At 42.2% G+C, this 25704-nt stretch overlaps 1 protein-coding gene across 1 annotated transcript in view; it reads right to left on the bottom strand.

Moving 5' to 3' along the window:
- LOC309565289 (uncharacterized protein) overlaps nt 1-25704 on the bottom strand; it is a 153258-nt gene that overhangs the window by 72842 nt on the left and 54712 nt on the right. The window contains exons 14-16 of the mRNA XM_082270189.1: nt 11190-11394; nt 7325-7463; nt 4116-4249 (exon numbers count right to left, since the gene is read on the bottom strand). Of these exons, the coding sequence (XP_082126315.1) occupies nt 4116-4249; nt 7325-7463; nt 11190-11394 (478 nt within the window). The remainder of the gene's footprint in view (nt 1-4115; nt 4250-7324; nt 7464-11189; nt 11395-25704) is intronic.

Raw genomic sequence — 25704 nt, 5'->3', positions numbered from 1 at the left:
GAGGCATGATTGAGGCAAAGATGGGCATGATAGAGGCACAGATTGACATCATTGAGGCATGGATGGGTATGACTGAGGCACTGATGAGGCAGACGTGAGAGGTGCCGCGGTCTCCCTCCTCTCCTCACACGCTGTACCAATCGGTGTGTACAACGTGTGAGGAGAGGAGAGAACTGAATCGGACATGTGACGGTTTGCTGACAACATCACTGGACGGAGCAATTACGTGGTAAGCGGCCACTGTCATTGGCCCTTTACCACAATCCTTGATCTGCCATGTGCACATGTGAAGCGCGATTCTGGGAGGATGTCATTGTACGCCCTCCCAGAATAAGCCGACCCCGCTGTAGCCATCATTCAGCTATGGCCCAGTTGGCAAGTGGTTAAGAGATGGAGATCTATTTGAGTAAACTGAAAGAGATCAAAGATTGGTGCCTTTTTTAACTAGCAAGGCCTAACTAAATAGTAATGGAAAAAATAATAAAACAAATGTCACTGTAAAAATATAAACTTAACCTACCTTTAAAGTAACCAGTGTAAGTAGGGCAGTGCAGTGTGTCAGTAAAGCAGTGAATGTGTCAGTAGGGCAGTGGGCGGTGTCAGTCAGTAGAGCAGTGGACAATATCAGTAGGGCAGAGGATGAAGTCAGTCAGGAAAACAGTGGACGGTGTCAGTGTGGCAGTGAACTTTGTCAGTAGGGAAGCGGACGAGGTCAGTAGACGGTGTCAGTAGAGCAGTGGATAGTGTCAGTAGAGCAGTGGACTTTGTTAATAGGGAAGCGGACGGTGTCAGTAGAGCAGTAGATGGTGTCAGTAGAGCAGTGGACGGTGTCAGTATGGCAGTGAACTTTGTCAGTAGGGAAGCGGGCGAGGTCAGTAGACGGTGTCAGTAGAGCAGTGGACTTTGTTAATAGGGAAGCGGACGGTGTCAGTAGACGGTGTCAGTAGAGCAGTAGATGGTGTCAGTAGAGCAGTAGAGGGTGTCAGTAGAGCAGTGGACAGTGTCAGTATGGCAGTGAACTTTGTCAGTAGGGCAGTGGACAGTGTCAGTATGGCAGTGAACTTTGTCAGTAGGGCAGTGAACGGTGTCAGTAGAGCAGTGGATAGTGTCAGTAGAGCAGTAGATCGTGTCAGTAGAGCAGTAGATGATGTCAGTAGAGCAGTGGATAGTGTCAGTAGAGCAGTAGATGGTGTCAGTAGAGCAGTGGATAGTGTCAGTAGAGCAGTGGACGATGTAAGTCAGTAGTGTGAGCTCGCGCATGAAAGAAAACTCATACGGAAGCCCACAAATGAAAGCGCTGTTCAAACCACACGTGCAAGGTATCGCCCCGATCGCCAAAGCGACAGCAATCATTCTAAAAAAAGAGCTACTCTGCAACTCTAAACTGGTAACCGTTAAAAAATTTGAAAGCGTTGCCTATGGAGATTTTTATTGACCAAAGTTTGTTGCCATTCCGTGAGTGTGCGCAATTTTAAACCGTAACATGCTAGGTATCTATATACTGGGTGTGATATCATCTATCACAATATACAAAAAAAATGGGTTAACTTTACTGTTTCGTTTTTTTTTAATTTTTCCAAAAAAAAATTGCGTTTGAAAGACCACTGCTCAAATACCGCGTGACAAAAAATATTGCAACAACCACCATTTTATTCTCCAGAGACTTTGCTAAAAATATATATATAATGTTTGGGGGTTCTAAGTAATTTTCTAGCTAAAAATACTGATTTTAACTTGTAAACAACATGTGTCAGAAATAGGCTCGGTCCAGAAGTGGTTAAAGCAGGGTTAGGTTATAAAATAATATCCCAAGCTTTGAACATCTCACATAGCACTGTTCAATCCATCATCTGAAAATGGAAAGAGTATGGGACAACTGCAACCCTACCAAGACATGGCCGTCCACCTAAACTGACAGGCCGGGCAAGGAGAGCATTAATAAGAGAAGAAGCCAAGAGGCCCATGGAAACTCTGGAGGAGCTGCAGGGATCCACAGCTGAGGTGGGAGAATCTGTCCACAGGACAACTGATAGTCGTGCACTCCACAAATCTGGCCTTTATGGAAGAGTGGGAAGAAGAAAGCCATTGTTGAAAGAAAGCCATAAGAAGTCCCGTTTGCAGTTTGTGAGAAGCCATGTAGGGGACACAGCAAACATGTGGAAGAAGGTGCTCTGCTCAGATGAGACCAAAATTTTACTTTTTGGCCTAAAAGCAAAACACTATGTATGGTGGAAAACTAACACTACACATCATTCTAAATGCACCAACATGGTGGTGGCAGCATCATGTTGTGGGGATGCTTTTCTTCAGCAGGGACAGGGAAGCTGGTCAGAGTTGATGGAAAGATGGATGGAGCTAAATACAGGGCAATCTTAGAAGAAAACCTGTTAGAGTCTGCAAAAGACTTGAGACTGGGGTGGAGGTTCACTTTCCAGCAGGACAACGACCCTAAACTTACATCCAGAGCTACAATAGAATTGTTTAGATTAAAGAATATTCATGTGTTAGAATGACCCAAAGTCCAGACCGAAATCCAATTAAGAATCTGTGGCAAGACTTAAAAATTGCTGTTCACAGACACTTCCCATCCAATCTGACAGAGCTTGAGCTTTTTTGCAGATAGAAGAATGGGCAAAAATGTCCCTCTCTATATGTGCAAAGCTGGTAGAGACATCCCCAAAAAGACTTGCAGCTGTAAGGTTCTACAAAGTATTGACTCAGGGGGGTGAATACAAATACACACCACACTTTTCACAAATTTATTTGTAAAAAAACGTTGAAAACCATTTATCATCTTCCTTCCACTTCACAATTATGTGCCACTTTGTGTCGGTCTATCACATAAAATCCCACTAAATACATTTACATTTTTGGGTGTAACATGACAAAATGTGGAAAATTTCAAGTGGTATGAAAACATTTTCAAGGCCCTGTATCTATATATAGTGTTTACACTTCAACTGAGTTGGTCCATTTTGTTCTTGGGACAAGGCTGCCAGACTCATCCACCTTACAAACCGCTCAACATCTGCTGCCCCTCTCTGCCAATCCCTGTACTGGCTTCCACTCACCCAACAAATTAAATTCAAGATACTAAAAACGAAGCCATCCACAACTACATCATTAACCTATTCTCGAAATACTAACCTTATCCTTCTCTTTGTTCCTCCCAAGGTGTCCTGCTCTCTAGCTCCCCTGTCACCTCCTCCCAATCCCCCCAAGGACATCTCCAGAGCCTATCCCATCCTCTGGAACTCCCTACCCCAATCTGTCCTACTATCTCCTACACTGTCTACTTTCAAACGATCCCTGAAAACTCATCTCTTCAGAGAAGCCTATCTGCCCCCACCAGATGTACATTTATTTTCTCCATCAGAATATCCCCCACAGTTATTACCTTTTGTGTCTCTTGACCCTAACTTTTAGATTGTAAGCTCTATTGAGCAGGGCTCTCTGATTCCTACTGTATTAAATTGTATTGTAATTGTACTGTCTGCCCTTATGTTGTAAAGTGCTGCATAAACTGTATAATATTAATCCTATATAATAATAATAATAATATTTAGTCAACATATAAAGAAAACGAGCAGACAGAGTAAAATAATAAAAAAAAAAAAAAAAAATCCTTGAACATTTTAGTTGACTAGTCAACCAAAAAAAAAAAAAAAAAATATTAAGCAGAGAATTTATTAAAACAAGTATACAAAGTTAAAGTCTTAAAGTTAAAAGATTAGTTAGACAAATTAATCTAGAGTTTGCACTATAGTTGTGAAGCTAATCGGTCTATACCAGGGGTCTTCAAACTTTGGCCCTTCAGTTGTTCAGGAACTACAATTCCCATCATGCCTCATGGGATGTGTAGTTCCGCAACAGCTGGAGGGCCGTAGTTTGAGGATCCCTGGTCTATACTGATGCTTTGGTCTGGGCACTGAGGCTTCAGTGAGAACAGATCACCGAGAGGTTAATGATGGGGTACCTACAGGCCAACAGGCTTGGAGGGCACGAGCCAAACTTGACTTAAAAGAAAAAGTTGAGATCTGCCTAGAACTTCAGCTGCCTGAATTTCTGGACTGACCAATTGTTTCGCGAGAGGTGAGAGGTGTGTGGTGCATTACCTAAAGAATCCCAGGATCCCCAAACGATACTGGATGGAAAGGACGATGACATTTTCATGGGCACTCAACGCAGAACCTTCAAACATCATGGCTCCTCCCATAACCAATGCGCCTCCATGAATAAACACCATCACCTAGAAAGAATAAATAAAGGATCAATAACCTTCTGTCCTCCATGCAGGTCACCCTCCTTTCTACCAGTAAAGGATGGATTCCCATACATCCGTACTCCCGTACTGAGCGCCATAGCTGGGATCTGCAGATATGGTGACATTAGCGGGAACCAACAGTGAGCTGGAACCTGAAAATCAAATGCCGAACTGCAGTTCCCTGTCTGTGCCATCCTATCATGATCTACCCATCTGTCAATGGGTGCCATTTTTAGAAGTATGTATTATATTATATATATGTATATATACATTTTTGGGTGAAGTGGGGAGGGTTTAGAACTAGGGATCGACCGATATATCAGGGGCCGATATGCACTTTCCCCGATATATCGGAATCGACCCCTGAGGTTACCGATATTGCCCATATTTAGGGAAAGTGCATGTACCGGAGTGATGCCTGCAGCTAGAGGCATCACCCCAGTACCGGTGTCCAACGCCGACGGTTGGCTCACTTGTAATGACAACCGATGCAGCTGAGAAGCCGCTCAGCTGTCATTACTAGGAGCCGGAGGGGACGTCCTCTCCCGCCACCTTACGCGGCTCGCCCGGGTCTCCCGTCCCTACCTCCACTGCAGCCGAAGAGAAGACCTGATCAAAGCCGCATTCTGCTCTGATTGGGTCTCCATGTAAAAAAACAGAAAGTGATGTAATGACATTACTTCCGGGTACTCAGCGCAGAATTAAAAAAACTGACAGCATTCAAAACAGCCAAACTTGGCGTTTTGAATGCTTTTCAGTGCCGAGGAGGGGTTTGGGTTCTTTTAGACCCCCAGATCCCTCCACAAGGAGTACCTTTGGAAAAAAAAAAAAAAAAATTTTCTTTTTTATATGTCCGAAAATATCGGCCGATTTCGGCCGATACCGATATCCAATGACCAAAATATCGGCATCGGCATTACAAAAACGACATTGGTCGATCACTAATTAGAACCCCTGTCAATCTGTATTGCTGTCCCTGTCCCCTTTATGGAATCCATCCTCTCTATTTGTCCCGTTCACCATTATCACTGAAAATTAAAGTAAAAGAAAATCCCTATTTTAAGGTTATCACCAGAAAAGTAATAGAGGGGAAATCTTTCAATGGGGACACTAGTTCTAGTGACAACCAGGGATTTACACGCTTCGGAGAGATTTCCTCACACTTCCTGTTTTGATTATGGAACAGGAAGTCAAGGGAAATCTCCTCAATGGAACACAGATGGCAAAAAAAAAACTGACAGGGGTTGTAATCCTCCCTTATTTTAGCCAAAATGATAAAAAAAAAAAAAAGTTTTACCTACAGTTCTACTATAATCTTATTTTGAGTTAAAGAGCAGCTGTCATGAGAACAATATGAAAGGTGCCATTGTTGGTCTCCTTCTGAAAATGTGAGGTTCCTGGCTGTGTCTGTCATAGACCTGGAACAAGCATGCAGCAATTGAAAGTCAGATTTCTTTACTACTATACTGAGACTGGACCATTGACACTGAAAATACTTCACTATGGCAATATAGGACTTCCGGGCAGCTTGTATCCTTAGAGGGAGAGCTAATCAATAGAAACCTCCCTTTCTCTTTCATGACAGATTCCCTTTAAATGACTACTACTCTTTTCACAACAGCTGAACTTTCATATCAGCCTGACAGCAAACCTGTGCCTATGCCGGTTCCTGAACTAGTACAGAAACAGACCCTTATTTGCAATCTCTAGGGATGTTCTGCAAACTGCAGCTTTGACAGTTTCGTGTTTCAGGCAGGCAGATTCCGGGAGGTGGACATGTGACCCCACAGAGAAATGCCTGCTGGATGCTACAAGCCGTCAGAGTCACGAACAAAGGAAGTATTGTACAGATCTACACTCCCTGGCCACTTTATTAAGTACACCTGTTCAATTACTTGGTAACACAAATTCCTATTCAGCCAACCACATGGCAGCAACTCAATGCATTAAGGCATCTAGATGTGATAAAGACGACTTGCTGAAGTTCAAAACGAGCATCAGAATGGGGAAGAAAGGGGGTTTAGGTGACTTTGAACGTGGCATGGTTGTTGATACCAGACAGGCTGGTCTGAGTATTTCAAAAACTGCTGATCTACTGGGATTTTCACACACAACCATCTCTCGGGTTTACTGAGAACGGTCCGAAAAAGAGAAAATATCCAGTGAGCGGCAGTTGTGCGGAGAAAAATGCCTTGTTGATGTTAGAAGTCAAAGGAAAAAGGGCAGACTGGTTCGAGATGATAGAAAGGCAACAGTAACTTAAATAACCACTTGTTACAACCAAGGTATGCAGGATACCATCTCGGAATGCACACCGGGTGCCCCTCCTGTCAGTTAAGAACAGGAAAATGAGGCTACAATTGGCACAGGCTCTCCAACATTGGACAATAGAAGATTGGAAAAACGTTGCCTGGTCTGATGGGTCTCGATTTCAGCTGCAACGTTCAGATGGTAGGGACAGAATTTGCCTTGTATCAATAGTTCAGGCTGGTGGTGGTGGTGTAATGGTATGGGGGGGATATTTTCTTGGCACACTTTGGGCCCCTTAGTACCAATTGAGCATCATATTAATGCTGCGGCCTTGTTGCTGACCATGTCCATCCCTTTATGACTACAGTGTCCCCATCTTCTGATGGCTCCTTCCACCCGGATAATGCATCATGTCACAAAGCTCCAATCATCTCACCACTGCTTTCTTCACCATGACAATGAGGTCACTGTACTCCAATGGCCTCCACTCTCACCACATCTCATCCAATAGAAAACCTTTGGGATGTGGTGGAACGGGAGAGTCCCATCATGGATGTGCAGCCAACAAATCTGCAGCAAATGTGTGATGTTATCATGTCACTATGGAGCAAATCTCTGAGGAATGTTTCCAACACATTGTTGACTCTATGCCATGAAGAATGAAGGCAGTTCTGAAGGCAAAAGGAGGTCCAACCCAGGTGTACCTAATAAAGTGGCCGGTGAATGTACACGGACCATCACAGAGGCTTTATTGATGCCTTCTACAAACCAGCAAAATCTCCCATAATCTGCAGCATCTCTGGGACTCACCGGTAGTTTGGCATCATGTCTGCGGTCAGCCGGAGTGAAGACATTGAGGTACAGGCAATCCTCGGATATGGGTGGGAGCTTGATTTTGGCTTTGACCATTTCTATAATATTTTCCATACCTTCTGTGCTCTGCAGACACCTGAAAGAGAAAAAATATGGATATCAGGTCAAACCAAAGCGGAGATCTCGGGGGGAGGAGACCCCGCACATGGAAGCTATTCACTGATGTACCACTCTAGAGGTGCCACCACACCAGGACAAAGCCAAGGCATAGGCAAGACAGGCACCCACCTAAGCTGCAATGCAATTAAAAAAAATGTTTTCTTGGATTTAGATACACTTTAAGAATTAGTAATATTTAATTTTTATTAATATATATTAAAAAAATAGAATAGAAGATAAAGGAAAATAATAGAATAGAAAATAATAGAATAGAAGTGAATAGAATAGAAAATAAAGGAATAAAATAGAAAAGAATAGAGTAAAACAAAACAAAATAGAAAAAAGGAACTGAATAAAATAAAATTGACAATACAGGAATGGAATAAAAAAAAAAAAAAGAATAGAATAAAATAGAATATAACCATCTTCTGAAATTTAAATTCCAAGTAGAATATATTTGAATTAGGATGGAACAGAAAAGAAAAGAATAGAATAGAATTAAAAAAACAACAACAATATAATAGAATAAAATATAAATAATATTCAATGAAATTTGAATCGAATAAATTTGGATTTGAGTAAAATAGAAAATAATAGAATTAGAAAAAAAATAATAGCATAGAACAGAATAAAAAAAGACATGGAAAAAAGAAAAGACAATAGACTAGAAAAGAAAAGAATAGAAAAGAAAGAATATAACTATTTCCAAGAAGTAGAAAAGAATAGAATATAAAAAAAAACAATAGAATAGAATAAAAAAGAAAGAGAGAAAATAACCATCTTCTGAAAATTGAAAATAATACATTTGAACTGGATAGAAGAGAATTGAATAGAAAATAAAATAGTGGAATAGAAAAGAACAGGATAAAATAGAACAAAACAACGGAATAGAAAGAATATAACAATATAACCATCTTCCAAAATTGGAATTTCGAATAGAAAATAATAAAATATAATACAAAAGAATAGAATAGAAAAGAATAAAATATAATAGAAAAGAAAAAAAAAAACAATAGAATGGAATAGAAAGAATATAAACCATCTTAAAAAAATTTAAATTTCGAATAGATTAAATTAAATTTCAATGGAATTTGAATCTATTCCAATTTACGGAATTTGGTCGAATTGAGTTCAATTTGGCCAAATGCAGAAAATTCGAATCAATTTGAATAAATTAATTCTGAAAACAAATTAAACCAAACAAATGAATGTAAATAACTAATCGAAACAAAGCAAAAATTTTGGGGTTCTGCACATGTCTACCCTTCTCTTTTACAAGCAGAGCTTTTTATTTATTTATTTTTGTACCTTTCTCAGGGAAAACATCCCCTCACTCCCCTCTTTCTCCGCTAGGCAAGAATGCCGTTTGGGAGGTCAGCAACCTCCTGGGATGCCCACCCCTTGCATCCCAAGCAGGTTCAGGTGCCACATTGTGTCATTAGATCAGATGCACATCCAGATCTGCGGGTGTATAGTGCAAATATAATATTATAAAGCTATTTATTCCAAGAGGTTTCTGTCCTGTCAGTGCAGTGTATGGAAACCATGGATTCTATGGAGTTAGGCTTGGGACCCAACGTGCCAATATACAGTGGGGATCGAAAGTTTGGGCACCCCAGGTAAAAATTTGTATTAATGTACATAAAGAAGCCAAGGAAAGATGGAAAAATCTCCAAAAGGCATCAAATTACAGATTAGACATTCCTATAATATGTCAACAAAAGTTAGATTTTATTTCCATCATTGACACTTTCAAAATTACAGAAAACAAAAAAATGGCGTCTGCAAAAGTTTGGGCACCCTGCAGAATGTATAGCATGCACTGCCCCCTTTGCAAGGCTGAGACCTGCCAGTGTCATGGATTGTTCTCAATCATCGTCTGGGAAGACCAGGTGATGTCAATCTCAAAGGTTTTAAATGCCCAGACTCATCTGACCTTGCCCCAACAATCAGCACCACGGGATCTTCTAAGCAGTTGTCTAGAAAACTGAAACTGAAAATAGTTGACGCTCACAAAGCTGGAGAAGGCTATAAGAAGATAGCAAAGCGTTTTCAGATGTCAATATCCTCTGTTCGGAATGTAATTAAGAAATGGCAGTCATCAGGAACAGTGGAAGTTAAAGCAAGATCTGGAAGACTAATAAAAATATCAGACAGAACAGCTCGCAGGATTGTGAGAAAATCAATTCAAAACCCACGTTTGACTGCACGATCCCTCCAGAAAGATCTGGCAGACACTGGAGTTGTGGTACACTATTCCACTATAAAGAGATACTTGTACAAATATGGTCTTCATGGAAGAGTCATCAGAAGAAAACCTCTTCTATGTCCTCACCACAAAAATCAGCGTTTGAACTTTGCAAATGAACATATAGACAAGCCTGATGCATTTTGGAAACAAGTTCTGTGCACCGATGAGGTTAAAATTTAACTTTTTGGCCGGAATGAGCAAAGGTATGTTTGGAGAAGAAGGGGCACAGAATTTAATGAAAAGAACCTCTGTCCAACTATTAAGCATGGGGGTGGATCAATCATGCTTTGGGGTTGTATTGCAGCCAGTGGCAAAGGGAATATCTCACAAGTAATAGGAAAAATTGATTCAATAAAATTTCAGCAAATTTTGGATGGTAACTTGATGCCATCTGTGAAAAAGCTGAAGTTAAAGAGAGGATGGCTTCTACAAATGGATAATGATCCTAAACACACCTCGAAATCCACGGGGGATTACATCAAGAGGCGTAAACTGAAGGTTTTACCATGGCCTTCACAATCTCCTGACCTCAATATAATTGAAAATCTATGGATAGACCTTAAACGAGCAGTGCGTGACAGACAGCCCAGAAATCTCAAAGAACTGGAAGACTTTTGTAAGGCAGAATGGGCAAAGATACCTCAAACAAGAATTGAAAGACTCTTGGCTGGCTACAAAAAGCATTTACAAGCTGTGATACTTGCCAAAGGGGGCGGTACAAGATATTAACTCTGCAGGGTGCCCAAACTTTTGCAGACAATATTTTTTTGTTTTCTGTTATTTTGAAAGTGTAAATGATGGAATGAAAATCTAACTTTTGTTGACATATTATAAGAATGTCTAATCTGTAATTTGATGCCTTTTGGAGATTTTTCCATCTTTCCTTGGCTTCTTTATGCACATTAATACAAATTTTTACCTGGGGTGCCCAAACTTTCGATCCCCACTGTAGCCATACAGATAATGGTGAGAAAAGAGTAAAACAATCAAAAAGGCCTCCAACTGAATCAGTAAAGCCTTCCTACAACAGAAGGTATTTACACGTCTCACTGATTTGCTTGGAGGAATTTTTGATAGCTTTAGTCCCCTCCGACCATAACCTGTATGGCTAAACTTACTGGAATTCCTGATGGTGTCAACAGTGGATTATCCCTGCATAATGCGTGTTGGTGGGCGGCTTGTAGTCTCCACTAGGGGTGAATGTAAGACAAATAGAAGACAGTTGTCACCCTATAACAGGAAGTGCCTAAGCAAGGATTTTCATGGAGGAATAATCAGTAATTATTTTATTGAAAGCTGCAGATTTAAATAGATTGATAACCTTTAAAATGAAAATAACCAATCAGTGATTGGGTTCACATTTATTTTATTATGCTTTTTAAGACAGTTGGTGTTTCTGAGCAGCGTCTGGCCAATCAGCTCCTGTCTCCTCTCTCCGCCCGGCATACTTACATGGGAGGCTGTTCGGTGACCTCTTTCACCCCATTCCAGCTTTCTGGGGGTCCTGATGCTGCAAAACGTAGTGGTCCCACCGGAGGCTTAGCGAAGGGGACCCCATAGAAGGCGTGCACCTTTCTGTCCGTGTCTTTGACTGTCAGTGTTTTTCCAAGCAGTTTGCCATACCGCGTGCCCACCAGGGGCCTTCCATCCTCGCCTCCTGCCATTAAAAGCAAAGACATAATTCAACGAGTGATATCGCTGTTCAAGGAAAGGAGCAGGAAAATGGTGACTTAGCACAAGTGAGAGGGAACATTCTCAGATCTACACATTGCAAGTGTAGCACCCTCTAGTGCGCTACTAGTGTTAGTGCAGGCAACTTTAAGTTATGACTCATGGTTAGTTTGTGAGTCAGAAGTTGGGTCAGTCCCCATTCACACTAGCGCGACCTGTCAGGCGACTTGGTCGCCTGACAAGTCGCGGTGGGTCGTTCGCCATTGATTAGCACAGGACCCGTTCTAATAGGAGCGACACAAGTCGCGCCGACTTAGAAAAAGGGTCCTGTACTACTTTGGGGCGACCTGGAGGCGACCTGCATTGACTTCAATGATATGAAGTCCGTGCAAGGACTTCACAGGTCGCCCCAGCAAGTAGCGTCGCCCCTGTGTGAACGGGGTCTTAGAGTTACTGCAGGTCAGGCTGGATGGCTCCACCACGTACCTCGTGCCCACCGGCCGCCTTCCATCCCCCGTGACCTTTACATATCTAACAGAGGTGCATCTCATAAAAATTGAATATCATCAAAAAGTACATTTATTTCAATTTATTTTTTATTTATTTCAATAATTTAATTCAAAAAGTGAAACTCATATATTTTATATAGATGTGTTACCCGCAGAGCATTAAATTTCAAGCATTTCTTTCTTTTAATTTGGATGATTATGGCTTGCAGCTAGTGAAAGCATAACACTCAGTATCTCAGAAAATTAGAATAATACATAAGACCAATAAAAAAAAAGGATTTTTAATACAGAAATGTTGGATTACTGAAAAGTATGTCCATGTACAGTATAGTATGTGCTTAATACTTGGTTGGGGCTCCTTTTGCATGAATTTCTTCATCAATGTGGCGTGGCATGGAGGCGATCAGCCTGTGGCACTGCTGAGTTTTTATGGAAGCCCAGGTTGCTTTGATAGCGGCCTTCAGCTTGTCTGCATTGTTGGGTCTGGTGTCTCCCATCTTCCTGTTGACAATACCCCACAGATTCTCTATGGGGTTTAGGTCAGGCGAGTTTGCTGGCCAATCAAGCACAGTGATACCACCATGATCATTAAGCCAGGTATTGGTACTTTTGGCAGTGTGGGCAAAATGAAATAAGCATCTCCATAAAGCTGGTCAGCAGAGGGAAGCCGGAAGTGCTCTAGAATTTCCTGGTAGAGCAGGGGCGTAACTACAGGGGTTGCAGGGGTTGCAATCGCAACCGGGCCCCATGCTCCAGGGGGCCTGTGCAGCTCCCCTGTCCGCCTGGATAGGAGGGGCGGCAGGGGCAGCATGTAGAGAAATCACTGTACTCCTTTTTCCTCCTGTAGTTGCAGGCCCCAAGATGGAAGGAAAGGGGCCCACTGCAGAATTTGTGAAAGGGTCCCGCTGCGGGACTGTAATAAAGGGCCCCGCAACGCGAGTAAAGGACGCCAGGATCAGTGGGAAGAGCCCCAGGCTTGAGGGGAAGGGCCCCCCGGCCAGGGGTCCGAGGGGCCCTTCATGGTTTCTTGCACCGGGGCCCTGAAGGTTCTAGTTACGCCTCTGTGGTAGAGGGCTGTGCTGACTTTGGACTAGATAAAACACAGTGGACCAACACCAGCAGATGACATGGCTCCCCAAATCTTCACTGACAAGCTGAAGGCCGCTATGAAAACAACCTGGACTTCCATAACACCTCAACAGTGCCACAGGTTGATCACCTCCATGCCATGTCGCATTGATGCAGTAATTCATGCAAAAGAAGCCCCGACCAAGTATTGAGTGCATACTATACTACTGTACATGGACATACTTTTCAGTAAGCTGTATTAAAAATCCTTTTTTTTATTGGTCTTTTGTAATTTTAAAATTTTCTGAGATACTAAATTTTGGGTTTTCATTAACCACTTTACCTCTGCTCACAGTAATATTACTGCGGCAGAGTGGCTCGTTATCGTCTGACGACGTAGTATTACGTCGTCAGACACTCCCCCTTCTGGGCGGCGCTTGCGCGCCACCGGAGGCTCGCTCCCGCTGTTTTCATTCACAGCGGGAGTCGGGCCAGGGGAGGAGCAGCGGCGATCGCCGCTGCTCTTACCCGATCGTCGGGGATCGAGTCTGGAGATCCGCCCGCTGTGTGTAAACACAGCGGGCGGATCTCCATAGTGACAGGGAGTGACAGATCGGACTGTTCAGCATAGCTGGACATCCGATCTGTCCATGACTCACTCAGTCACCTCCCCCCCCACACGTCAGTAAGCACCAGGCATACATTAACCCCTCCCTCTCCAATAAAATTAACCCCTTCCCTGCCAGTGTCATTTTTACAGTAACAGTGCATATAAATAGCACTGATTACTGCAGTAATGTCACTGGTACCCCCAAAAGTGTCAAAAATGTCAGTCAAGGGTCCGATCTGTCCGCCGCAATGTCGCAGTCCCGCAAAAAAAATCGCAGATCGCCGCCATTACGCGTTAAAAAAAAAAACACCAAAAATGACAGAAATCTTTCCCTTTGTTAGTAAACGCAATAACTTTTGCGCAAACCAATCAAAATACGCTTATTGCGATTTTTTTTACCAAACATATGTAGCATAAAACAAATTGGCCAAAAATTTTAAAAAAAATTGGTTTTTACATCTTTTTTGGGGGGAAATTCATATAAAAAAATGTTAAAAATATTGTTATTTTTTCAAAATAAACGCTCTTTTTTTGTTTATAGCGCAAAAAGTAAAAATCGCACAGGTGATCAAATACCCCCGTAAGAAAGCTCTGTTTGTGGGAAAAAAAGGACGTAAATTTCGTTTGGGTACGGCGTCGTACGATTGCGCAATTGTCAGTTGAAGTCGCACAGCGCCGAATCGCAAAATGTGGCCTGGACGGAAGACAGCAAAATCCTCCGGTGGTAAAGTGGTTAACTGTAAGCCAAAATCATGAACATTAAAATAAAGAAAGGCTTGAAATATATTACTCTGTGTGTAACACATCTATAAAATATAGGAGTTTCACTTTTTGAATTGAATTACTGAAATAAATTTACTTTTTGATGATATTCTAATTTTATGAGAAGCACCTGCATATTTAACCACTTGCCGACCGCCGCACGACTATCTACGTGGGCGGTCAGCCCCTCACAGGCAAAGTGACGTAGGTCTACGTCGCTCGCCTGTGAGGGTTTAGGGAGCGAGCGCGCGCCGCCGGAGGCGCGCTCCCGCTCCCGCGTGGTCACGGACCCCCCCGCGCGCGTGACCGGCGGACCCGATCGCCGCCGGCCACTCTGCGATCGGCGGGGGAGAGGGAGATAGTCAGGCAGCTTGTGTAAACAAGCTGCCTGTCATTCTCCTCTCTGTATGAGAGCTGATCACATGGATCTACTATGTAGATCCATTGATCACTCCTCATACAGTTGAAGCCACAGCCAATCACAGTTAGAATCACGCCCCTAGGGACACACACAGCCCCTCCCTCTCAAATAAAGTTAACCCCTTCACTACCAGTGCATTTTTACAGTAACAGTGCATATGTATAGCACTGATTACTGTAGAAATGTCACTGGTAACCCCAAAAGTGTCAAAAATGTCAGTCAAGGGTCCGATCTGTCCGCCGCAATGTCGCAGTACCGCAAAAAAAATCGCAGATCGCCGCCATTACGCCATTATTAAAAAAAAAAACAACAAAAATGACAAAAATCTTTCCCTTTGTTAGTAAACGCAATAACTTTTGCGCAAACCAATCAAAATACGCTTTTTGCGATTTTACCAAACATAGGTAGCATAAAACAAATTGGCCGAAAATATTAAAAAATTTTGATTTTTACATTTTTTTTTGGGGGAATTTCATATAAAAAAAAGGGAAAAATATTGCTATTTTTGCAAAATTTACGCTCTTTTTTTGTTTATAGCGCGTGATCAAAAAATCGCACAGGTGATCAAATACCACCAAAAGAAAGCTCTGTTTGTGGGAAAAAAAGGACGCCAAATTCGTTTCGGTACAGCGTCGCACGACCGCGCAATTGTCCGTTAAAGTCACGCAGTGCCGAATCGCAAAATGCCCTCTGGTCGTTTAGCAGCCAAATCCTCCGGGGCTTAAGTGGTTAAAAAGTGCTGTAGTGCATATGTGCAAAAAAACGCTGTACCAGAAAAACAAAAAAAAAAAAACTACAACATTGACTTTGTGCAATAAATATCCGGGCAACAGTATCCAGCCAGTGAATGGGTGAAATCATTTAAGCTCCCCCCTTTGGGTCCATATTATACAAATTAGACATGTGCATGATGAAAAAATTAGTTTAGTTTCATTTAGATTCCTTAATCTAGTTATTTTGTTTTGTTAAATTTGGTTGATTTGTTCAATTCGTATTCGGGGTTCGTATTAGGAATTGATTCTATGAATTTTTCGAATTTTCTTCGATTTTAACGTTTTTGTCTTGTTTTAAATTGTTCAAACCAATAAATTTTGGAGCGGTTGAATCTAAAATTGTAGATTTTTTTTTCGATTCGAATGCAGCAGCCGAGTAATCAAACATCTGATTGTTATTTATGCACAGAGATCTTGTTTGTATTAATAATACATTTTTGCAAAATGTGCGAAGTGCTCTAATTAATAAAAGTAGTATCTTACTTTCAACAAATTATTATGTACAATACTGTGCAGAAGTTTTAGTCAGCTGAGAAAAAATGTCAAGTATAAATGCTTTTAAACATTTATATTTTACTGTTTATCTTTTTATCAATTTTACACTTGCAAAGTGAACGAACAAAAAAACAATCTTCATCAAATGATTACAATGACTCATTAGTACACTAATAACACACAGTCTTTGATTTCAACAATATGTTTACAGTTTCAATATGAATTTCGTTTATTTATTCTGAGAATTCAGAAAAATTTGTCTGAACTGTGATTCGGAGGATTCGGATATATCCGTAACTCCGAATAATGAAAAATTTGCCCAAATATTTATTCGGAAAGAAACGAACCGCACATGTCTAAACCAAATGGTTGTCCCCCTGCAAGGGGCAAAAGGTCACTGTGTGTGTGAGTGATTCCTTGGCAAAGAATATCTGGTCTCTCCTTCTCTTCTTTACATTCAGTGAATATACTCATGCAGGAAATTAGATGGACAAAGCGACTTATCATAGTGCAAATCCGTTTTCTGAATTCATTACCATAAAGCCAAAAACTCACTTACAGTATTCAAGAAGTAAAAGCACATATAGGAAATTCTACATCCGGGACGCCATGCACTCCACTGACCAAGGCTCTGAAACCGGAAGTGACGCAATGATGCTCCATGCCCCCCCTACGCGTTTCGTCAGAGTGACACCATCAGCGTTATATACGTTTGTAGCTGCTCTATGGTAAACTCTATAGGGATTGATTTACTAAAGGCAAATAGACTGTACACTTTGCAAAGTGCATTTGCACTCTGCGAGAGCAGTTGCTTCACAGCTTAGTAAATGAGGAAAAGCTTCACTTTGCAAAAAGTACCCAGTTACGCGCAAGGTGAATAAAACAAGACTGCACTGCTTGCACATGATTGGATGATGGAAATCAGCAGAGCTTATGCTTATTTACTAAGCTCTGGAGCAACTGCTCTTGCAGAGTGCACTTTGTAAAGTGTACAGTTTGTTTGCCTTTAGTAAATCAATGTATTTTCTCTGTTTAACGACTTGCCAACTGCAATACGTATATATATATATATATATATATATATATATATATATATATATATATATACGTTGCGACTTGCAAGTGGTTTACCACTGAAGCTATTAAGCATAACTTCAGTATTTTTTTTCCACCAATTGCATTTGGCAATTGGCTTTCTCATTAAAGCTTTCAGAGTGGCCAATTAGCTACTGGATAGCTTTCAGAAGGAGCAGGAGGGGTCCAGATCGTCTCTCCCCACCTCAATAATCTTTGAGGACCGGAGCGACATCAATATTATCAAAAAGTTGATTTATTTTAATAATTCAATTAAAAAAGTGAATTTTTATTTTTTTTTAAGTAAAAGATCAATTTTTTTTTTTTTTATCTTTTTCTTTTAAATATGTAGACCCCAGATAGAGGGCCTGTCATCCCTTATTTCTATTATTATTATTATACAGGATTTATATAGCGCCAACAGTTTGCGCAGCGCTTTACAATGTGAGGGAAGACAATACAGTTACAATACAATTCAAAACAGGAGGAACTAGATTACAAGGGATGTTTACATTCCTTGTAATAAAAATAACAGTGATTAAAAAGGAATGAAAAAAATGAAAGCGTCAGTGTAAACAAAAAAATAAATAAAATAAGAAAAAAAAATTTAAGCGCCCTGTCCCCCCATGCTCGCGCACAGAACTGAATGCATACATAAGTTGCATACGCATAGCTTGTGGTGCGAACATTTACATATCAGCCATAACTCCGGTATTTTTATTTTATTTTTTACCCAGTGATTGTCTTTCTCATTAAAGCGTTCAAAGCGGCCAACTAGCTGCTAGATTGCTTTCAGAAGCAGTGGGAAGGGTCCAGATCGTCTCTCCCCACTTCTAAGATCTTTGAGGACCGAAGCGACATCATGACATCACTTGCAGTGTAGGGCAGGAGTAAACAATTACTTTTTTTTAAAAAAAAGATACATTTTTTTTTTTTAATCTTTTGCTTTTAAAAGGTAGAGGATAGATTTGGGATCTAATAGACCCCAGATCACCACATAAAGAGGACCCGCCATCCTTTATGTCTATTTACATGGAATGCTTACATTCCTTGTAATAGGAATAAAAGTGATAAAAAAAAAAAAAAACAAAAAGGGACAGTGTAAACAAAACAAAAATAAAATAAGAAAAAAAAAATGTAAGCGGCCTTTCCCCCCATGCCCGCACGCAGAACTGAATGCATACATAAGTTGAGCACGCATATCTAAATAGTGTTCGCACCACACATTTGAGGTATCGTCGCAAACCTTATAGAGAGAGCAATAATTCTAGAACAGGAATTCCTCTGTAAGTTGAAATAGGTAACCTGTATGTAGCACCCTCCTAGGTAGGTGCTAGTGAGAGAGTATCATTTTTGGCTCTTTCTGCGTATCAGAGGAGCAGCAGGCAAATCTATATTGCTTTCTGCATACCAGAGAGCAGGATTTGTGAGTTAGGTCTGCTCTGTGTGCTCAGGGTGTGATTCATTATGTCTAGAGAGTGTTTCACACTGGTCCAGTAGGGAGGCATGTTGGACAGTGGGAGGAAACCTGACTAATGAGTACACAGGCTTTGATACAGTCCCAGTGATTGGCAGAGATCGACTATCTCGGTGCAGTATGGGATACTGTATAAAAGCCAGGAGCACATGTGCTGCGGGGTCTTTGGCTGGTGATCAGAGTCCCGGAAGGAGGGAAGCGGTTGCCTCCCCCTCTGTAGCTGTGGCATGTGGTCACAGGCAGTCGGCCTGGGGACCAGAGGAAAGGAACCTAACCCAGAGGTCCAGGAGAACTGACGGGAGGTGTAGAGACACTGGAGACCCTCAAAAAACAGTATCGTGAGTATAGGGGATTGTGTCTAGGGGCCTGACCTGAGGGGGGCCACCCCAGTGTAGGATAGTCAGAGGACAGGTGTCAGTCTGTGGAGTGAAAGGGGATACTAGGTGGGTATCCTGAATATAATCTATCACACTAAGTCGTCTGTACAGAGACTTAACCTAAATTCATCTAGTGGCAAGGGGAATCTGCAGCCGTGCTGCATCTTCAGACAGGAGTACTCATCCATTGTGAATTGTTTAATCTGGAGTATCCCACTCTTCCCTTCTCCCATCCCTATTTAAAATAAAACTTCAAAAACAACTACATACCCCTGTTGACTGAGCCAATAAGTAAAGTGTTAATCTGTGAATGCCAGTGTTTCTCATGGTAACCCAGGGGGACCTGAGAGTGTATTATCCAGCAGTCCTCAAGGGGGCAGTGCTACATGTAAAAAATTTTAAAGCGCACTTATGGAGATTTTAAAGTATTGTAGTTTGTCTCCATTCCACGAGCACCCGCAATTTTGAAGTGTGACGTAATAGGTATCTATTTACTCTGCGTAACATCATCTTTTATATTGTAACAAAAAATAAGGTTATAAATTGTGGGGTTCTTTTTGCATTAAAATTAATTAAAGTGTATTTCTGTTTGTTTGAAAAACCACTGTGCAAATACCATGTGAAATGCAAAATTGCAACGACTGTCATTTTATTCTCCAGGGTCTCCGCTAGCAAAAATATATAATGTTTGGGACTTCTAAGCAATTTTTTTATCAAAAAATACAGATTTTTACAAACAAAAGTAAACTAAGAGTGCCAAAAAAGGTTAGGTTGGCAAGTGGATAATAATGCTCTTGTTTTCTGTCTGCAGTTAAGCAGCAAAACCCATGTGGACTGTGCATTGTCTGTTCTGTAGGGCTATATACAGAATTCTAATAATTTCAAATAAAAATTCTTACAAAAAGTCTTTGGAAAATATGTATGAAAATTCTCAGAACATTCATGTAGGTCGATTTCATTTGCTTTTAACATTCAATGTTGCAGTGAATGGACTTAACCAAGCAAAAACCACTTATACTGCTAGAAATTTGTTTGTTCGAGAAAACTTTTCCATCCTGATCCTTCACATTTTCTTGTCACTGCGGTCGAAAACTAACTTCAATGTGACTCAACTAATGATAGGAAAAATGAACAAACATTCTTAGAATTTTGTTTGCACACGTAGCTGGCAGTTGGAGGATTTCAATGTTTTATATGGAATTCTTTTTTTTTTTTTTTATGCACAAAGAATATAGTGGCATTCCTGCAGTAATTTGTGTACACTCTGAGTCCCTCCTTTGTTCACATGGCGTGGATCAGATCTCAGTGTTTACGCTCAGCTATTGCCCAGCCGTGCCTCACCTTTGTCTCACTGCCCCATGTACATAGAACTCTTCAAATGTTCCAAAGGTCTGCAGTGCCATAACCCCACATTGACAGATCTGTAGATAGGAGATGTGCATACAGGGGGCAAAAAATTAGAAACCTGCTACCAGGGCAACGTTTGGCTCTTATGAGCCTTGGCATGGATGTGAAAGTTGCACAATGTTGAAGTTTGTACACAATTGTAAATGATGCTGAGTCACATCTCTCTGATCCAATACCCCCAGGTCACATGACCAGCGAGCATTGTGCAAGACAAAGCGGTTGTGGTTTAGTCCTGAAAAACAATGAAATATTGCATACCCCACGATGACCTGTCACCCCTCACTCTGCAGAACAATGACCAGTTTGCAGCTCTGCAGGAGAATGGGAAATTAACTTTATAACAATAACTATTTTGTGGCATTAAAAATGTTTTACCTAAAGAGTACAGAGGGGTCCCCAGCAACAATTTCATACCAGTCAGCAACAAAACTAACTAATCTGGATCAGCGACTTAGGATAAAAAGAGAGGTTTAAATTTCATACATTTTGCAAATACATTGCAGTACAGAGAACTAATGTGCTCTATTTCATTTGGAAGAAGTCAGTGTATATAGTGCCAGTCCCCTCTGTATATAGTACCACTCAGGGTACCCCTCAGTATATAGTGCCAGTCTGTAGCAGTCAGGGTGCCCTTCTGTATGTAGTATTAGCCTGCAGCAGTCAGTATGTTCATCTGTATTTAGCGTCAGTCCGCAAGTAGTCAGTGTGCCTGTGCAATATACCTGAAATATACTGCATTATTTTGTGCACCTACGCACTGAAATATACTACCTTAAACCTGCACTGAGGCACCGCAATATACTGCCTTAAACCTGCATTAACGCACTGCAATATACTGCATAAAACATGCACTAACGCACTACAATATACTGTATAAAACGTGCACTAGTGCACTGACTTATACTGCGATAAACATGCAGTAATGCACTGAAATATACTGCGTAAAGTGCACACTAATGCACTTCAATATACTAGGGTGAACGTGCAGTAACGTACTGAAATATACTGCATGAAACGTACACTAACACACTGCAATCTACTGCGGTAAACTTGCACCAACGCATTTAAATGTACTGCGTTATATGTGCACTAATGCCTGGCCCTATACGGCTGTAAACATATAAAGTGCTATTCTCCAGGAGGCAGTGTGTCTCTCTGTATATAGTGCCAGGCTATAGGAGTCAGAGTTTCCCTCTCTTTGTAGTATTAGCCTGTAGCAGTCAGTGTGTCCCTCTATATGTAGTAGCAGTCAGTGTGCCCCTCTGTGTGTAGTAGCAGCCATTGTGCCCCCTCTGTATGTAATAACAGTCAGTGTGCCCCTCTGTATGTAATAACAGTCAGTGTGCCCCTCTGTATGTAATGGCAGTCAGCGTGACTCTTTTTTAGTAGCAGTCAGTGTGCCCCTCTGTATGTAGTGGCAGTCAGTGTGCCTTTGTATATAGTGGCAATCAGTGTGCCCCACTGTATGTAGTAATAGTCAGTGTGCCCCTCTGTATGTAATGGCAGTCAGAGTGCCCCTCTGTATGTAAAGGCAGTCAGTGTGCCCCTCTGTATGTAGTGGCAATCAGTGTGCCCCTTTTTATGTAGTGGCAGTCAGTGTACCCCTCTGTATGTAGTGGCAGTCAGTGTGCCCCACTGTTTGTAGTGGTAGTCAGTGTGCCTCCCTATATGTAGTAGCAGTCAGTGTGTTCCCCTGTATGTAGTGGCAGGCAGTGTGCCCTTCTGTATGTAGTGGCAGTCAGCGTGCCCCCCTGTATGTGGTGGCAGTCAGTGTGCCCCTCTGTATGTAGTAGCAGTCAGTGTGCCGCTCTGTATGTAGTGGCAGTCAGTGTGCCCCTCTTTATGTAGTGGCAGTCAGTGTGCCCCTTTGTATGTAGTAGCAGTCAGTGTGCCCCTATGTATGTAGTGGCAGTCAGTGTTCCCCTCAGTATGTAGTGGCAGTCAGTGTGCCCCTCTGTATGTAGTAGCAGTCAGTGTGCCCCCTGTATGTAGTAGCAGTCAGTGTGCCCCTTTGTATGTAGTAGCAGTCAATGTTCCCCTCTGTATGTAGTAACAGTCAGTGTGTCCCCCTTTATGTAGTAGCAGTCAGTGTGCCCCCTGTATGTAGAAGCATTTTGCGTGCCACTCTGTATGTAGTGCTCTCACCTGCACACAGGCCGGCCAGCAGCAGGCAGCACAGCACAGCTCCTTCACTCCTCATCTCGCTCTGGAGTAAATTACAGCTTCAGCTGCAGAGAGTTACATAGGGCAGAGGCTGGGCTTGTCCTGGCTGCTGATTAGCTGCAGAGGCTTTCATTTAGGATTCTATGTCTATATGAGGAAATAATAGAAAGTTTTTTCATTGCCCAGGCTGGAGGAGGAGGACCTATCACTATCTGTGAGATCGCTCTGCTGACCTGCTGAACACAAACATTTTGCTTTACCATATAAGTCTGTACAGGTGGTAGGTGTCAGCTATCCCAGGTACAATGGAGGTGTGAAGATGCAATACTGTACATGCAAGAACCATATATGGAATGAAGAGAACCCTCAGCTGGCACAGAGCTGTGCTGCAAATACAAACCACGATCTTTCACTGGGGCTGAGTGTCCACTAACATCAGGAGGGGCTTGTAGGTTGCAGAGAACAAAATCATGTGATTTTATTTTGGGGATTTAAGTTTCCCAGCCATCCCTGCACAGCTCTATACACCTGCTGTGCCCATTTTAAGAGGTTTCCACCATCCCTGTGCTGAGTTCCCAGGTCTGTACTCATGCTGTGCCCATTATGAGGGGTTTCCACCATCTCTGTGCTGAGTAGAGATGGGCTGAACTTTCGCAAACGTTCAGAACCGAATAACGAACCCCATTGAAGTCTATGGGACCCGAACTGGAAAAAGTAAAAGTGCCCATTTTGAAGGCTTGTATGCAAGTTATTGGGCATACAATGGTTATGGGGGTCTGGGTACTGCCCTGAAGGACATGTATCAATGAAAAAAAAGGTTGTAAAAAACATAATTTTTAAATGAGCAGTGATTTCCTGATGCTTAAAGTGAAACCATAAAAATGAGAAATAACAATGAAAAAAAACAAATCCTTTAAATATAGATTAGAGAATTTTAGGATAAATTATGGTGTCTTTTTTGCAAGCTTTAGATGTAACAGGAGCAGAAAAATTGGGCTTTGGGTGTCGGTGGTGCCTTCACACCGAAACCCTATAGAGGAACTCTTGATGAAAGCAAGAATTGCCCTTGCTGTCAAAACTTTAAATGATATGCACCTGTCAAACAGGTGTGGAAAAATTGGTCCTTGGGTGTTAATTGTGCCAATGAAACCTACACCAAAAAATTTCTTCCAGATGAAATCACCACCCACAAAACTAGGCAGCCTAGACAGTAATTCAGACATTCAAGGTCCAGAAAGCACTTTATCAGTGACATCAGCATCAGGGGCTTTATAGCTGCTGCTAATCCAGGACTGATTCCTTTTGATAAATGTCAGCCGGTCCACGGAGTCTGTGGACAGATGCGCTCTCTTATCTGTCACAAAACCTCTGGCAGCACTGAATGCCTGTTCGGAAAGAACGCTGGATGCAGGGCAGCCCAGCAGCTCAATTGCATACTGGGCAAGTTCTGGCCAGTGGTCTCTTCTCATGACCCAGTAACCCAGTGGATCGTCAACTGGAAAGCTCTCCATGTCTGCTTTCGCCCCTAGATAATTGTCCACCATATGATGCCAATGGGATGTGGATGCTGACAGGCCTTGGCACTGAGGACTAAAAAAAGTTTGAAATGTATCACTGAGGCGGCCCCTCTCTCCACCACTCCTCTCTTGACCAACAGAAGCCTCAAAACTACATTTTTGACCAGACTTTAACCTAACAGAGTCATGAAAGGCATAACAATAAACTCTTCTTTAAGGTGTCCTCCAGAGATTTCGTCTTCTGCTCCCTTTGTGGGGACGGGATTAGTTCAGAGACTTTCTCCTTGTAACGGACGTCAAGCAGGTTTGCAAACCAATAGTGATCCTTCTTTTTGATGGCACTTATTATCGGGTCCTTTTGTAGGCTTTGAAGAATGAGGGAGCCCATGCACTGCAAGTTTGCGGAGGCATGAGAAGCAGACTCCTTGTGGTCATTGAGTATTACAGTATCTGGAACGGCCTCCTCCCAGCTACTAACCACTCCCAAGAGTTCTGGGGATGGCAAACCATCTGTTACGGGTTGACGTATGTCTTGCTCTGCTTCAATGCCTCCAAACACTAACACAATTTACCAGTTCATGCGCTGATCCAAAACTCATATCTTCCCAGGCTGGTGATTCTTTAGAAAAAACACGGAAATTCCAATGATAGGGCGTTGCAGCTCACCTTACCCTCCACTGGGTGGTGGACGATCAACTGCACAAAAAGGAAAAGAAGAGAGCGCACGGCTGCCCTAGCATAACACCGTTTATTAAAAAGAATAAAAAAATGAAGACTCAAATTTGGGAATTAAACATCAGACACGTCGGATTCATCACAGAACATCAGTAACCCTCTCCTATTTTTGGCCACATGCCGCCACCCGCTCTCTCCCTAGTCTACAGGCCATGACTTCCGGGTTCTCCTGCGTCCATCTCTGAGCCTGCAGGCTGGAGTATGCCTGCGCCCGGACCAGCCGGCGCCGCACCCACACCCGGGTATATCGTCCCTGACCATGCTGGACCACATGCCAGCAGTAATGTGGACCTTACAGCTGACTGCCTTGCCCAAACGATGCCACAACATTGCCTTTCACGTAATGGTAGAATGCAGAAATGGCCTTACATGAAAATAAATAGCAACTGGGAACCTGCTTTTGTGATACAGCACATTCTGCATATTCACGTAAGGGGGCAGAATCCACCAGACAGAAAGGGAGGAGTAAAGCCAGCAGCTTTGACAAGCTTGAATTTAGACGCTGGGCATGTAGGTGGCAGTGACTGTGTTTTCTTTTTTTCTTGCTGCAGCAGATGGGGCAAAGAAATTTGCCTGCTATAGTCTACAGCTGGTGGTGTGCTACTGGCAGAGGTGCTGCAAGAACCTGGGACACCCTGCGCTATATTATCATCCCTGTAAGTGGAGGCTGCTGAGAGGTCATGAGGTATAGCGGAGTAAACTAGAAAGGTGAGTAAGGGTCCTTTCACACAGGCTTTCCGCCCGATGGACAATGTTTTGCTCAGCGGGGATCGATCCGCCAATCTCTGCTGAGCAGGCGGGTGACAGGTCCGTCTCCGCTCACTGTGCAGAGACAGACCTGTCAGAGCCCCTCTCTCCTCTGCATGAAAACATACACATGCCCATGATTAATACATCTAAAACATCAA

The sequence above is a fragment of the Pelophylax lessonae genome (assembly GCF_965119305.1).
Source record: "Pelophylax lessonae genome assembly, chromosome: 10".
NCBI classification, from domain to species: domain Eukaryota; kingdom Metazoa; phylum Chordata; class Amphibia; order Anura; family Ranidae; genus Pelophylax; species Pelophylax lessonae.
Note: the sequence above shows the minus strand (reverse complement) of the source record. Positions and strands in the feature narration are given on the sequence as shown.